Source organism: Ochlerotatus camptorhynchus, unplaced genomic scaffold (genome assembly GCF_037179485.1).
Source record: "Ochlerotatus camptorhynchus isolate MF236.1 unplaced genomic scaffold, CSIRO-AGI_Acam_v1.1 ptg000210l, whole genome shotgun sequence".
NCBI lineage: Eukaryota > Metazoa > Arthropoda > Insecta > Diptera > Culicidae > Ochlerotatus > Ochlerotatus camptorhynchus.
In genome coordinates, this window is record NW_027040700.1 from 128754 (window position 1) to 142044 (window position 13291).

Genomic DNA, 13291 nt, shown 5'->3' on the forward strand with positions numbered 1-13291 from the left:
GTTAGGATTGGTTACCACGCCCAACGGCAAATACCACGTTCTTCCTGGGTCCGCTTTCTGCAATTCCTCTGGCATCGCTCGGTGGGCGTAACCTTTGTTTTGATATTCTTGGATTTGCCGATGGAAGTTTTCGTTCAACGCAGGATCCCGTTCTAGTTTACGCTCGAGGCATTGCATCCTACGCACAGCCATGGCATAGCTGTTGGGAAGATTGATGTCGTCCTGCTTCCAAATCAGTCCCGTTTCGAAGTGCGCTCCGATACGCCTTGTAGTTTGCTCCAATAACCGCTGTGCGCGTTCCTCTTCCTTGTTGAAACTGGCTTGGACCGGTATCGCTCCGTTTTCTTCCACTGCGAAAAACTGCTTGATCGTTTCATGCAACTCGCTGCTGGTTTCACACTCACACACATGAAAGCTGTAGCCTTCGGTTAGCCGCTCCTTCTGCTGCCCGTACACACACCAACCCAATCGAGTCTTCACTGCAGACGGACCTGTTCCGTCCCCTTCGCGTACCTTCAGAGGCAACGCCAACCGCAAATTGTCGAGGCCGATGAGAATTTTTGGAACCGCCCCCTGGTAACTCTGCACTGGAAGTTGCCTCAGGTACGGATGTTGCTCAGCAGCTTGGTCGTAATCGAAACTCTGACTCGGTAGGTTTAGATTTCCCACTGTCCGTGCATTGGCCAGTTTGAACTGCCGTTTCTGTCCTACTCCGGATATTACAACCGTCACTACCTGTGAGTTTTTCTCCACCCGAGAGGTGTTCCCGGTCCAGCGCAGACAAAGTGGTTGCGATCTTCCCCTTACTCCTAGCTGAGCTACTATTCCACCTTCGATGAGCGTCAGCGATGATCCTTCATCCAAGAACGCGAAGGTATTCACGCGTCCTGAGCTGCCATGGAGCGTAACGGGAATAATTCTGAAGAGAACGCTCGAGTCGAAAAAGCTATGTGTGTAATTTTCAGCTACCCTGGGAATCGACTGCACCGGTGATCTTCCATGTAGTAACGGATGGTGGTGGTACTGGCAACCACTCACGTTGCACCGACTTTCGCTGCGACAGGAGCGTTTCCCATGTCCGAAAAGGCAGATTTGACAAACCCCCAACGATCGAATTCGCCTCCAGCGTTCGTCTACGCTGAGCGATTTGAATGCTTCGCATTCCCGCATCTTGTGGCCTGTCTTGTTGCAGTTGATGCATTCACCAGGTTTCGTTACTTTCATCGACGACGCTGGTAGTCCTATGTCAGTAACATGAGAGTTCACGTAATCCTTCGTCTTACCGCCGCTCTTCTTATGATCCGGTTCGTACATCACCACGCTCGTTGCATCTTGCACCACACCAGTCATATAGTCTGCAAAGGTCTTCAAGTTTACTCCGTTGAGCCCCCGTTTGTAAACAGCCCACATCATTTTCTGATCCGCCGGCAACTTGTTGACGAGTTCTTGGAGTAGCGTTGGGTTCGCCAGATGATCACGCTGGTCAGCCGCTTCGATGTGGTCGCAAAGTTCCTGCACCGCTAACCCGTATTCAATCAATCCCTGCAGCCTGTCAGATCGAGTAGAGGGAATCAACCGAACTTTATGTAAAAGGGCATTAATGAGGACTTCCGGACGACCATACCGCAATCGAAGAGCTTCGATGACGTGTGGTACCGCTGATGGCAGGACAAGACGATTGCGAACACTTTCCAACGCGTGCCCCTTCAAGCTCCGCTGGAGTCAAACCATGTTTTCACCATCGTTGTATCCGCACGCTCGGGTGGTGTATTCATAGTTTGAAATAAATATAGGCCAATCAGCAGGATCGCCCGAGAAGATAGGGAGATCTCGAGCCAGGGACTGCCGTGCTGCTAATTGCTGTTGAGTTGGATAACCAGCTGGACGAAACTGGTCATTTACCGAGGGGAAGTGGACATTACGATTATGGTTTGGACGATGGAGGCCAGGATTACAATTATCATTACCAGAGCGCGCGAGAAGCCGACGTAGCTGCTCTTCGATATTATCATTTGAGTACGCTTGTTCATTAAGCTGCTGCTCAGGATATTGGGTCGGAAATGAAGACAAAGTCGGAAAAGCATCGTATTTACTTGTATCATAGGGAAAGGCTTGACGCTTACCTGGTTCAACCGGTTCCGATTGCTTCTGCTTTGGAATCGCACCTAACGGTCTTACCTGTAGCGGGGTAGACGTATTCACCCGTTGGCTTTGGGTCATCGATTGGAAGCTATGCCGATTTGGAACTCTTGACGTACACACAGATGGCTGCTGCTCTGATCCTGCGAGATGCATGCTTTCAATCCGCCGCTTGCAGATTTCCAATTGTTCCATCAAAGCAACCATTTGATCCTGCGTCGGGTTGAGCTGTTGTTGACATCCGTTCAAACGAGATTCCAATTCCCGCACTGCTTTCACCAAGTCATTGTTTGGGGTACGATTCATTGCTGGATTCGAGATTTGCTGCTGGATTCGCGATGCACGACGTAAGTTTTCCTCATCACCTACGGCACCTTCTTCGACATCCGCGCTGTCCCTGATCCAATCCTGGATTCGAATACGTTCCTGTTCGTTCACTTGACTTCTGCTATCTTCCTCCGCAATCAAATCGTCCACCAATTGCTGCTGTTCCTCGAGAAACTTCTTTTGGAGCTCAATTTCTACTCGCTGCCTCACCAATGTCTGTCGCTCTTTCAGACGAGAAAGATTGTTTGCCGTAATTGATGTTCTTGGCCTGATATTCGTGAGTACTTGCGGGATCACTGGTTCGGCCGGATTGGGGGGTTCTGGTGGTTCCGTGGGAACTAATGGTTCGGTAGGTATTAGTGGCTCGGTCGGTCCTACCGACTGTTGGCACGTATAGCAGACCCAAGCACGATCAGCTACGGAATCTGTGACGCCCGCACAAGAAAAATGCCACCATGCATCACATTCGTCGCATTGGACGAAATCATCCGCCGAATCTGGCCTCTCGCAAGCCACGCAGCTGCCTCTATCCGGTGGGGTGGCCATCTTGATTTCTTTGAAGAATGTCGGTTCAAAGTTGTAGAGAAATACTGAGGTTTGAAAGCGTTTATTAATGAGTGTTTCAAAGCTGCAAAGAGTATACATTTTATAAATTTTGCCATATGAATACCTAAGCATCTACTTACAAATCAGTATGCTCTGCAAGATCTGAACTATGATCCCGACAATTCAGTATGGGAAGCTTTACGGAACAATGAAATCTACTGAAATGAAATTTAGTACACCGTCGATACGTACAAGTGATCGTATTACCGTATTATAATAATTCTGTTGATTTCTACATTCACCTGCGGCCACTTCAAACGATTTCAACGGTTATGTCACAAATGTGCCAACGCACTAGCTATTTTTTTGTATTCTTTGTATTTAGAGTTCACCAATTTCTTTTTAATCCGAAAACAATTAAATCACTATTAAATAGACGAAACCAAGCTCCTTTTCTATCCGTTTGACGTTTATGCTGCAGTCCCGTAGCAATGGGCACTCCCGTTACGATCGGTCGGCAGTGCAGCCAACTCCACGGCTGCTGCGTCGACAATTACCAATTGGTTCATTACTTCACAACGGATAAGAAACCGGAAGGACAGTTCCGCGAAACGATCTGTCAGTGGGAGAACACCCGCGAGTACTTCGAGGCTCATCGTATGCGTCGAGGGCATACAGCCAAGCGCAATTCGGAGGCAACGGTATTGAACCCGTTGCAGCTTCAAGATATGTGTTTTTGTCGCGGATTGAAAGCAGAAGCTACCGTACTCTAGAACCGACAAGATGGTTGTTCGATACAACCTGATCAGATCTTCCGGGTGTGCTCCCCACCAAGTTCCAGTAATTGTACGAAGAAAATTAATTCTTTGCAGGCATTTTTGTTTCAGATACGCAATATGTTTTCCCCATGTGCATTTGGAATCGAACCAGACACCTAAATACTTAAAAGAAATACTTTGAGTGATTGTTTTACCCATTAGCTGAAGCTGTAACTGTGCAGGATGGTGCTTCCTAGAAAAAACAACCAACTCAGTTTTCTCCGGAGAGAATTCGATACCCAGCTTCAAAGCCCAAGTAGACAAGTTGTCTAAGGTATCTTGCAATGGTCCTTGCAGGTCCGGTGCACTTGGCCCTATAACGGACACAACGCCGTCATCTGCAAGCTGCCTTAGCGAGCAATTTTCATCAAGACAACCATCAATGTCTTTGACATAAAAATTATAAAGAAGGGGGCTTAAACATGAGCCCTGGGGGAGACCCATGTAACTAATTCGTGAAGTTGTCGAGTTTCCATGAGAAAAGCTCATATATTTCTCAGACGACAAGTTGCTCAAATAGTTGTTCATAATTGGTGAAAGCCCACTATCGTGGAGTTTATCCGACAGGACATCGATACAAACAGAATCAAAAGCCCCCTTAATGTCCAAGAAAACTGAACCCATTTGCTGTTTTTGCGCATAGGCCAGTTGAATTTCAGTTGAAAGCAACGCAAGACAGTCGCTCGTTCCTTTGCCTCTCCGAAATCCAAATTGCGTATCTGAAAGTAAACCATTCGACTCGATGCATTTGTCTAGACGAAAAAGAATCATTTTCTCCAACAATTTCCGTATACAGGACAGCATCGCGATGGGACGGTACGAGTTATAATCCGACGCGGGTTTACCGGGGTTTCGAATGGCGATAACTCTTACTTGCCTCCAGTCATCCGGAACAATGTTGTGCTCCAGAAATTAATTGAATAAGTTCAACAAGCGTCTCTTCGCGACGTCTGGGAGATTTTTGAGCAAGTTAAACTTGATTCTATCCATTCCTGGAGCTGAGTTGTTACATGAGAGGAGCGCAAGTGAGAATTCCACCATCGAAAACGGGGAATCTATTTCGTTATTACCCGACGGACGATCACGAACGTTGGTTTGAACCAGCACCGAATCCGGGCAAACTTTCCGCGCGAAGCTGAATATCCAACTGTCTGAGTACTCCTTGTCTTCGTTGACCGGTGATGACGCGTTTCGCATTCTCCTGCCGACATTCCATAGTGTTCTCATGGAAGTCTCTCGTGACAAACCATCGACGAACCGAGGCCAGTAACCGCGTTTCTTGGCTTTAATCAAGCCCTTGAAAGTTTTCTCGAGGTCGGTGTACCGCTCGAAATCCCCGACCTTACCATGTTTGCGGAAGCGTTTAAACGCGGCGGACTTCTCGCTGTCCGCGTTGGTGCAATCCTTATCCCACCACGGAGTGAGAGGTCGTTTGCGAATGGAAACACCCGGAACGCGTTTCGTCTGTGCTTGAAGAGCGCAGTCAACGATAAGTCGCGATAAAAAGGAGTACTCATCCAGCGGAGGGAGTATCTTAACCGATTCAATACCACCGAGAACCGTGGCCGCAAATATTTTCCAGTCGATGTTTTTCGTGAGGTCGTACGCGATGTCAACCGAGCGAGTGGAAGATGAACCATTGGTAATAGAAATTTTGATTGGCAAATGATCACTACCGTAGGGATCTTGGATTACTTTCCACGAGCAATCCAACGATAGTGAACTCGAACAAAGTGAGAGGTCTAATCTGCTTACTCTTGCTGGAGGTTTGGCTACTCGTGTTGCTTCCCCGGTGTTCAGAATTGTCATTTTGAAGATGTCGCACATGTCGTATATCAAGGTTGAGCGGTTCTCGTCGTACAGTTCCCCCCAGCCTGTACCGTGAGAGTTAAAATCTCCTAAGATCAACCGAGGCTCAGATAAAACTGAGCAGATATCTGAGAGACCTTGACGAGAAATCGCAGTTCTCGGAGGAAAATATACTGAGGCAATACTGAGGTTTTTACCTCGAATATTTACCTGACACGCGACAACTTCAATGCCTGTCACGGAAGGCAGATCGATTCTATAAAAGGAATGGAGCTTATTAATCCCTAGAAGCACCCCTCCATACGAATCTGCTCGATCAAGGCGAATAATGTTAAAATCGTGGAAAGGAAGATCGGTGTCTGAAGAAAGCCATGTTTCAGGCAGATCGATTCTATAAAAGGAATGGAGCTTATTAATCCCTAGAAGCACCCCTCCATACGAATCTGCTCGATCAAGGCGAATAATGTTAAAATCGTAGAAAGGAAGATCGGTGTCTGAAGAAAGCCATGTTTCACAAAGAGCAAATGCGTCACAAAGTGAGTTGTGAACTAAAAATTTGAATGCGTCAAGTTTTGGTATAAGATCTCTACAGTTCCACTGAAGAAGAGAGATCATATCTCCGACCTCATTCGGAAAATTATCCATCAAAAGATATGATCGATGCAAGGAAGGACCACCTAGAAGCTAGTTGCTTCAAAAAAGGGTTTTCACAAATGGAAGCACTAAATTAATAATGTTCCTAGTTGAGTCAGAGACGTTGAATATATTGAAGATGCTATCCACAATTCCAGAAAACGTGAACATGGCATCATGTTCTTGCTGGTTATTCAGCTGTTTTTCTGGCTGAAAAACTGGGATATCTGGGGTTTTAGATGATCCCGGAAGTGGCGGAAAGTCTTTGTTAAAATTACAAACTTTAAATCCCGGTGGTGGGGGTTTTGCTACATTTCCGCTACCTCTTAAATTTGTCAAGGTAGGTTGAGAGTCCGTACGAGAGGCCTTACGAGGTTTTTGGGTGACGTTTGTTTTGGACCGCTTCCTCGTGTTGCCGTTAAAGACAAAAGGACTACTCTCACCAACCTCTGAGTCAGAGCCCTGATCATTATCTGGCAGGAGGTGGAATGTATTGTTGCTTTTTGGGGTGGTTTGGGAAGATGAAGCGGTCGTTTTCAAAATTTCTGCCAACGAGCGCTTAGAGCGAGCTTGCAAGGACCGCTTTAGTTTTTCTCCCTGCTGTTTGTACTTCGGGCAATCACTCAGAGCATGCGGAGCATCCTTACAGTAAACGCATTTTGGGGTAGCATGACAAGGACCCTCCGTATGCTCCTCCCCACATTGATCGCACCGCGGTTTGTTGGAACAAAAGTCCGCGGTGTGACCTAGTTGTTTGCATCTCAAGCAATTCATTACCCTCGGTACAAACAAGCGTACAGGTAGTCGAACCTTCCCAATTGTGACGTAGTCAGGTAATGCCGATCCTGAAAAGGTCACACGAAACGAATCTGAGAGGGTATACTTTTTGTTTGTGCCTATGTGCGACACTGACTGCAGTTGAATGCAGTCCAGTATCTTGACTTTCGGGAGGGCATGGTTTTTGAAAATGCCCAACGATTCGACTTGCAGGAAATCCTCACAAGACAGACTCGAATCGGTGACCACTCCTTCAATTTCTACGTCACAACTGGGGACGTAGACTCGATATTCGATCGAAAAAAGCTCACAGGCAACAATTCGGTTTGCCTGTTTCAGGTTATCAACGGTAACGCGCAGTTTGTTTGGCGTCACCTTAAAGATATCGGTTACGGCCAAAAAATGTTTTGTCAGATCCTTCGAAATCCGAGAAATATTCAAAGGTTTTTGTTTGGGCCGGAAGAAAACAACCCACGGACCTTTCGAGTCATCAGGGTAAGCCTTGTGGCGGGGGGTCGCTGATATTTTCGGGGGAAGGAGTGGAGTAGGGGGCACAGAAGGACAAGGCGGCGATGGTGGACAAGGCGGCGATGGAGAAGAAGGGGGCTGTGGTAGAGATTTCACTTTTGGATAGGCTCCAGTGTTCTTGCTGGTGGTTTGATCAAGGTGCTCTTCGGGGGTATCCATTTCCTCAGAGCTATCAAGCTTTTCAAATGAGGGAGACTTTATTGACTCATCATCAGAGATGTCAAGCGACAGACCCCCGCCTTTATTTGTATCATCCATTGCGGTGACTTAAGATACCACCGCAACGGAATTGGTTGCAATATTAGCTATTAAATGTTTATATTTTCCACAAATTTCAAATATATGGATTGAAATTGGAAAGGAAACAACAAGAAAAGGAAGTCAACACTGTGAGTGAATTGCTCAAAGTGTTAAAAAAAAAATAAAATATGTGCAAAAAAAACTAAATAAGATAATGAATAATAATAAAAATAATAATTTGTAAGAAAGGAAATTCAACGCTGCAGGGGGATTACTTAATATTAGCAAATCAAAAACCAACTACGCCTGTGATTTCTTTTTGGGGGTACACTTTATGAAGACCAAAAATTGAACATGTAACGAAATTATGAAAGATTTTGAACGTTAATAACTCAACTGCCCCTGGACCAATTTCAAGAATTTTCCGACTGTTGATTTTCAACAATAAACTATTAAAAATAGTGGTAAATGTCAAGCATTGCCCAAAAGCGTCGAAATAATTAACAAATCCACCAATTACGTACATGCATAGGCTGCTTCCCTAACACAGTCATCAGATAATCGTTTTGAGACGAAACAAGTCTATGTAGCATTGCTGCTTCCCCAACAGAGAGTCGTTAGTAGACGAATTAAGTCGAAGTGGCATTCGTCTCCGATCTTCGGGCCTGTACAAATAGGGAGGATGCAATTGCGTAACATTTTGCACACTTATCACTATATTCAAAACCACACGCCCCCAACGACCACACAAAATACTCTCCAGAGTTGCAATCTTGTAACCAAATTTGGAAGTAGGGGTGCAAGTAGTTTTGATCGATTCTCTTCATCGAACTTCTGTTTCTTTAATAACTCGACGGCAAACACATTCATTGATACGTTTGTTGTTCTGGGTGATAGAAAAGGATAGCAGAAATAGAGGTTGCTGACTTAGACCGACCATGCTTTAAGCTGTGCCAATATGGTCTAGTTGTTGCACTACCAGGAAAAAAGCACGTCAAAGGATTCAGAACAAAGTTCTGAAGATGATTTTGAAGTTGCCTCCCTGGTACAGTAATACCGAGGTACATAGAATTTCAAATGTTGAGACTTAATAACAGGGGCCTCCCTTAGCTCAGTCGGTAAAGGCCCAGCTACAAAGCAAGACCATGCTGAAGGTGGCTGGGTTCGATTCCCGGTTCGGTCTAGGAATTTTTCGGGTTGGACTTCCCTGGGCATAGAAGTATGATTGGACTTGCCACACAATCATATCAATGCAAAAATTATACAGGCATCGAAAGCTCTCAATTATTAACTGTGGAAGTGCATCTAGAACACTAAGTTGAGAGCACACAATAAGTTAATATGCGAAATGCAATAAGGTTGAAATGCGAAGAAGAAGAAGAAGACTTTAGAACAAATGTCCAATAAAATAATTAATAATTTCTGGCAAAAATCGTTGCAATCCACAATTGCAATAATTAATTCCCTTTATACTTAGATAAGATTTAGTTTTAGTTTTAAGTTTTAAGATTTTAGTTGTTATACTGACATGCAGGTTCGAAAAAAAACCTGTTTAAAACACTGAATCTCCAAGGCAGGAACAATGTAAAAACACTTAGATATATATCATAACAATTAAGGCTGGTAAGTTACTATAATAACTGGAGCACCTAGGTTAAAATGAAATGTAATTTATTTTTAATTTGGAACAAATAAAGAGTTAAAAAAATAAATAAAAGAGATTGCTGATATTCATCGTACACACACTAGGTACCGTATACGTATACGAGAAATGTTTTCATCAGGAAAAAAATCTTGCAGAGCGAAAAAATTTCCTGATGAAACAAATTACTAAGCGGCGCCGGTGGTGTAGAGGTAAGCGTGATTATCTCTAACCACAGCTGGACATCCCCCCACTGGACGGGGCCCCCAAGGACCTCCTACAGTGGACCTATGTTTTGTTATTGGTTTTGTATTGTTCATTTTATATTTTGTTCTTCTTTTTTTTGTATCTTTTTAGTCTGTCTTTTTCGTATGCTATTTACTGTGTTATTGTACTAGCTGTTTAAATGTTTTAGTTCAAGCAATGTGGCTGGGGGACCTCTTTCTAAGGCTTCCCACCCTTTACGGAGATGAACTAGCCTACGGCTAAAAATCTCCTAAAAAGAGAAAAAAAAACTCTCTCCCCAGCAGGCCTGGGTTCAATCCCAGTCGGCATCGCCGGTATGTTCTGAAGCATAACATCTCTGATCACGCCTTCCTTCGGAAGGGAAGTAAACCGTTGGTCCCCGGCGGACACTGATGTTCTTCGGCCTTCCAACCTGTCGCAGACACCAGTTCAACCCCTGTCCAGCAGCAGACGGGTCGAGACTCTTGCGAGTGCCCCAATCATTGAACCGAAGGCTTTAAGTCTGTACTACCATCGGCCCTTTTCAGGGCAAACAAAATTTTCCAAAAGAGTTAAACTTCTGAACATGTCCCAACTAAAATTCATATCAAAAGGTTCTTTTCAGGACAATCATAGTCATACCATAGAGGTAACTCTAAGACTAGAAGGTCCCGAAATAACGTGCTCAACTTTTTGGATCAGCTCTGGTCGGTCCCAAGCTAATCGATGCACCCCTCGAAATATAGGAAAATCCATGAACCCCTCATTTTATCTGTCAAACTTTCATAGCGAATCAAAACAAACATTGTGGAGTAGTAGAATTCCGACTAGAATGGGGTACGTTAATCGTTTGCTTGGGACCAATAGGCTAGTCAAGTAGTGAGCCAATTTAAAATCGTTAGTTTCGTATTGATTGTTGGTCATACTAAAGAGTATGAACAGAGAGAACCCCGCTCAAATTCCGATTCCTACACAAAACACAAGCTCCTGCTGCAGTTAACAAATAACATTTATCATATAAGACCATGCACCCGAGCAAAGTCCAGCATCAAAATGACAGCAAATTGAAATCAAGTTTTGATATCAACATCAAACTGAAATCATAATTGACGAGTAATCATCACAACATCAAATTTAGATTTCAATTTGATCTCAGATTTTGCTCGGGTAGTCCATCGTCACCATTGCGTACAAACTCATAGCCCGGGCGAAGTCTGAGATCAAATTAAAATCTAAATTTGATGTTGTGATTTCGCTGATAGTGATTACTCGGGCTACTGTCGTTTTGGTCGTTTTAACGGTTAAAATATCAAAATTGAGAGCAAACAAATCTTCCTGTGACATGATATTTCTGCTATCAGTGAGAGCAAACTGAAAACTTAATTTTGATATCCATTTTTCCTGTTGATAACAAAACAAGTATTCAATTTGATGTTATGCTAAGGCAATGAAAACAAACCCGCAGCAACATATGTTTTAAGAACAAATTTACAGCAAAATTAAAACAAAATTAGGTATCAAATTTGTCAATTGCGTAAACTGAAATCAAATTATGATTTCAGTTTGATGTTGATATCAAAACTTGATTTCAATTTGCTGTTATTTTGATGCTGAATTTTGCTCGGGAGGGCTGTCCCTTGTAGTTTTTATTAGCTTTCACTGCTGGGAACCAAACTAAAAACAATAACGACACATTATTCTACGAGTACTTTAAAGTTAATTTATTTTTAAAGACGATATTTGCGTAAATAATATAATTTGCATCGTTAAAAACGCGAGCCGCGAATAATGATGTAAGATGAAACTGTTTTGTTTAACTTTTTTGTACACACCGCATTCGAAGGTATGTGTGTGTGTGTGTACGAATCGTCTATCATCATATCCAGTGTTTTCGATTTAGTTCAAACAAATTGTGTAAAAACAATGCTTTTATTGCTTTTAAATGTGCTTAAACTATGTTCAATTTAGAAACCATCACCCATAAAAATAAAAAAATCTTATTTTGTTTTCCAATACAAAAGTATGGTAGTAAATATACGTAAATGTGGTTTTGAATCAATCAACTACTACGACTAATTGACTTGGTTGGATTTATTGGCTAGGTGCATGATTATTTTCTATACGGAAAGGGGTATCCTAGGTGGTAGGTCGTTAATATTGGCAAATTGAATTTCAATGTAGTGAGGGTTTCAATACTGGATGATAAAAAGATAATCTACAAAAAATGACGAAGGTTGAAATTTACAGCATGATAGATATCACTTTTTTTTTATCTTTCTAATGTATTTTTGTAATTGTTACACATTTGACCTAACAATAGCGAACTCTAGCAGCTATATTTACGTTAGTTGCGGTAGTGCATGATATACACTCACACCACTACACCATCAATGATAATCAATTCGCGTATCGTATCACCGGTACCTCTGATACAGCTTGTTGTTCTCATTACTATTACCCGAGATAAAGCACCTCTTAGATCTTTATAAAAATACGATATGGACTAAACAATCTTCACTGAAAATTTCAAGTCATTTAGAATAATAGTTTAAAAGTTACAGCCATTTTTATCGAATGCAACCTTAATACTGAAATCTTAGTAGATTTAACGGTGTTATCCATGTTATCCATATGCAAAATAGTATTCCTAACTATGATTTATGTTTAGTGTGTATAACAAATCACATGATGCTTTTATTGTACAATATGATGATATTTGATACTCACTAAGCAGAGTTTGTGAAAAGTACTTGATAGTATTTGCTATGTCCGAGCCAGATGGTGCTGGAATTTGATTGCTAAGTAGTCGTACATGAAATTCATGCAGACATCGCAATTTGGCTTGAACTGAAATTTGATTTAAAAAAATTAATAGACATATGGCCTAAGTTCTTAAAATTTTAAGATACTCACATGCTGCTCCTCTAGTGCCCATATTAACGAGCTGAACTCTAAAGCTTCCCGTCATTTGTTATCAGCTTTCTCTGGTATTTCACTCATCTAAGTTTAACTACTTCTAGTAACTTATGTAACTTATGAAGTTTCACTACCTACATCCAGTATTCCAAATGTAATCTTACCAACATTAATGTTTCACTACATGCCGAATAGACACTGGATTATTGATTAGCTTAATTGATATCCCAAAAAATATTACTAACAGGGCTGTTTTTTCCAGTAACACGACTTTTTCTTTTCTGTGATGTGATACAGTTCAACCATCCAAGATGGCAGATGAGATGGAAAATCAATAATTTGAAGCAGCAGGCATTTCGCTATGCATACGATAGAAGAAGAAAATTCTGGAGGAAATGCGGTGCGGAAAATCATTCACGTCTGAGATGGTATGACAATTACATATACAAGCTTACCCAGTCAGCTGGTATCGCTTACCGAAACCATACGCGTAATGCTAACAAATGCACGCAGGCGTACGTAGACACGTGCTTCGCTTTCAGATACCACGTTGTGTGTTCGGAGGGATCGTTTGTTTTGGTATGAGTTGGTTTGTTTACACTCGGAACGCCTGAACTATATACAGTTAAGTAGTAGTAGTAGTATTGGTAGTAGTAGTATTAGCAGAACGGTTAATGCCTTGTTCAGACTA

The 13291-nt window shown here is 42.7% G+C and overlaps 1 protein-coding gene across 1 annotated transcript in view; it reads right to left on the reverse strand.

Annotated features, from left to right (window-relative positions):
• Positions 1-12968, reverse strand: part of LOC135703199 (protein unc-79 homolog) — an 82491-nt gene extending 69523 nt beyond the window's left edge. Inside the window, exons 1-3 of the mRNA XM_065224321.1 lie at positions 12846-12968; positions 12598-12798; positions 12412-12531 (exon numbers count right to left, since the gene is read on the reverse strand). Of these exons, the coding sequence (XP_065080393.1) occupies positions 12412-12531; positions 12598-12652 (175 nt within the window). The 5' untranslated portion in view covers positions 12653-12798; positions 12846-12968. The remainder of the gene's footprint in view (positions 1-12411; positions 12532-12597; positions 12799-12845) is intronic.
• Positions 12969-13291: the final 323 nt, after the last annotated feature.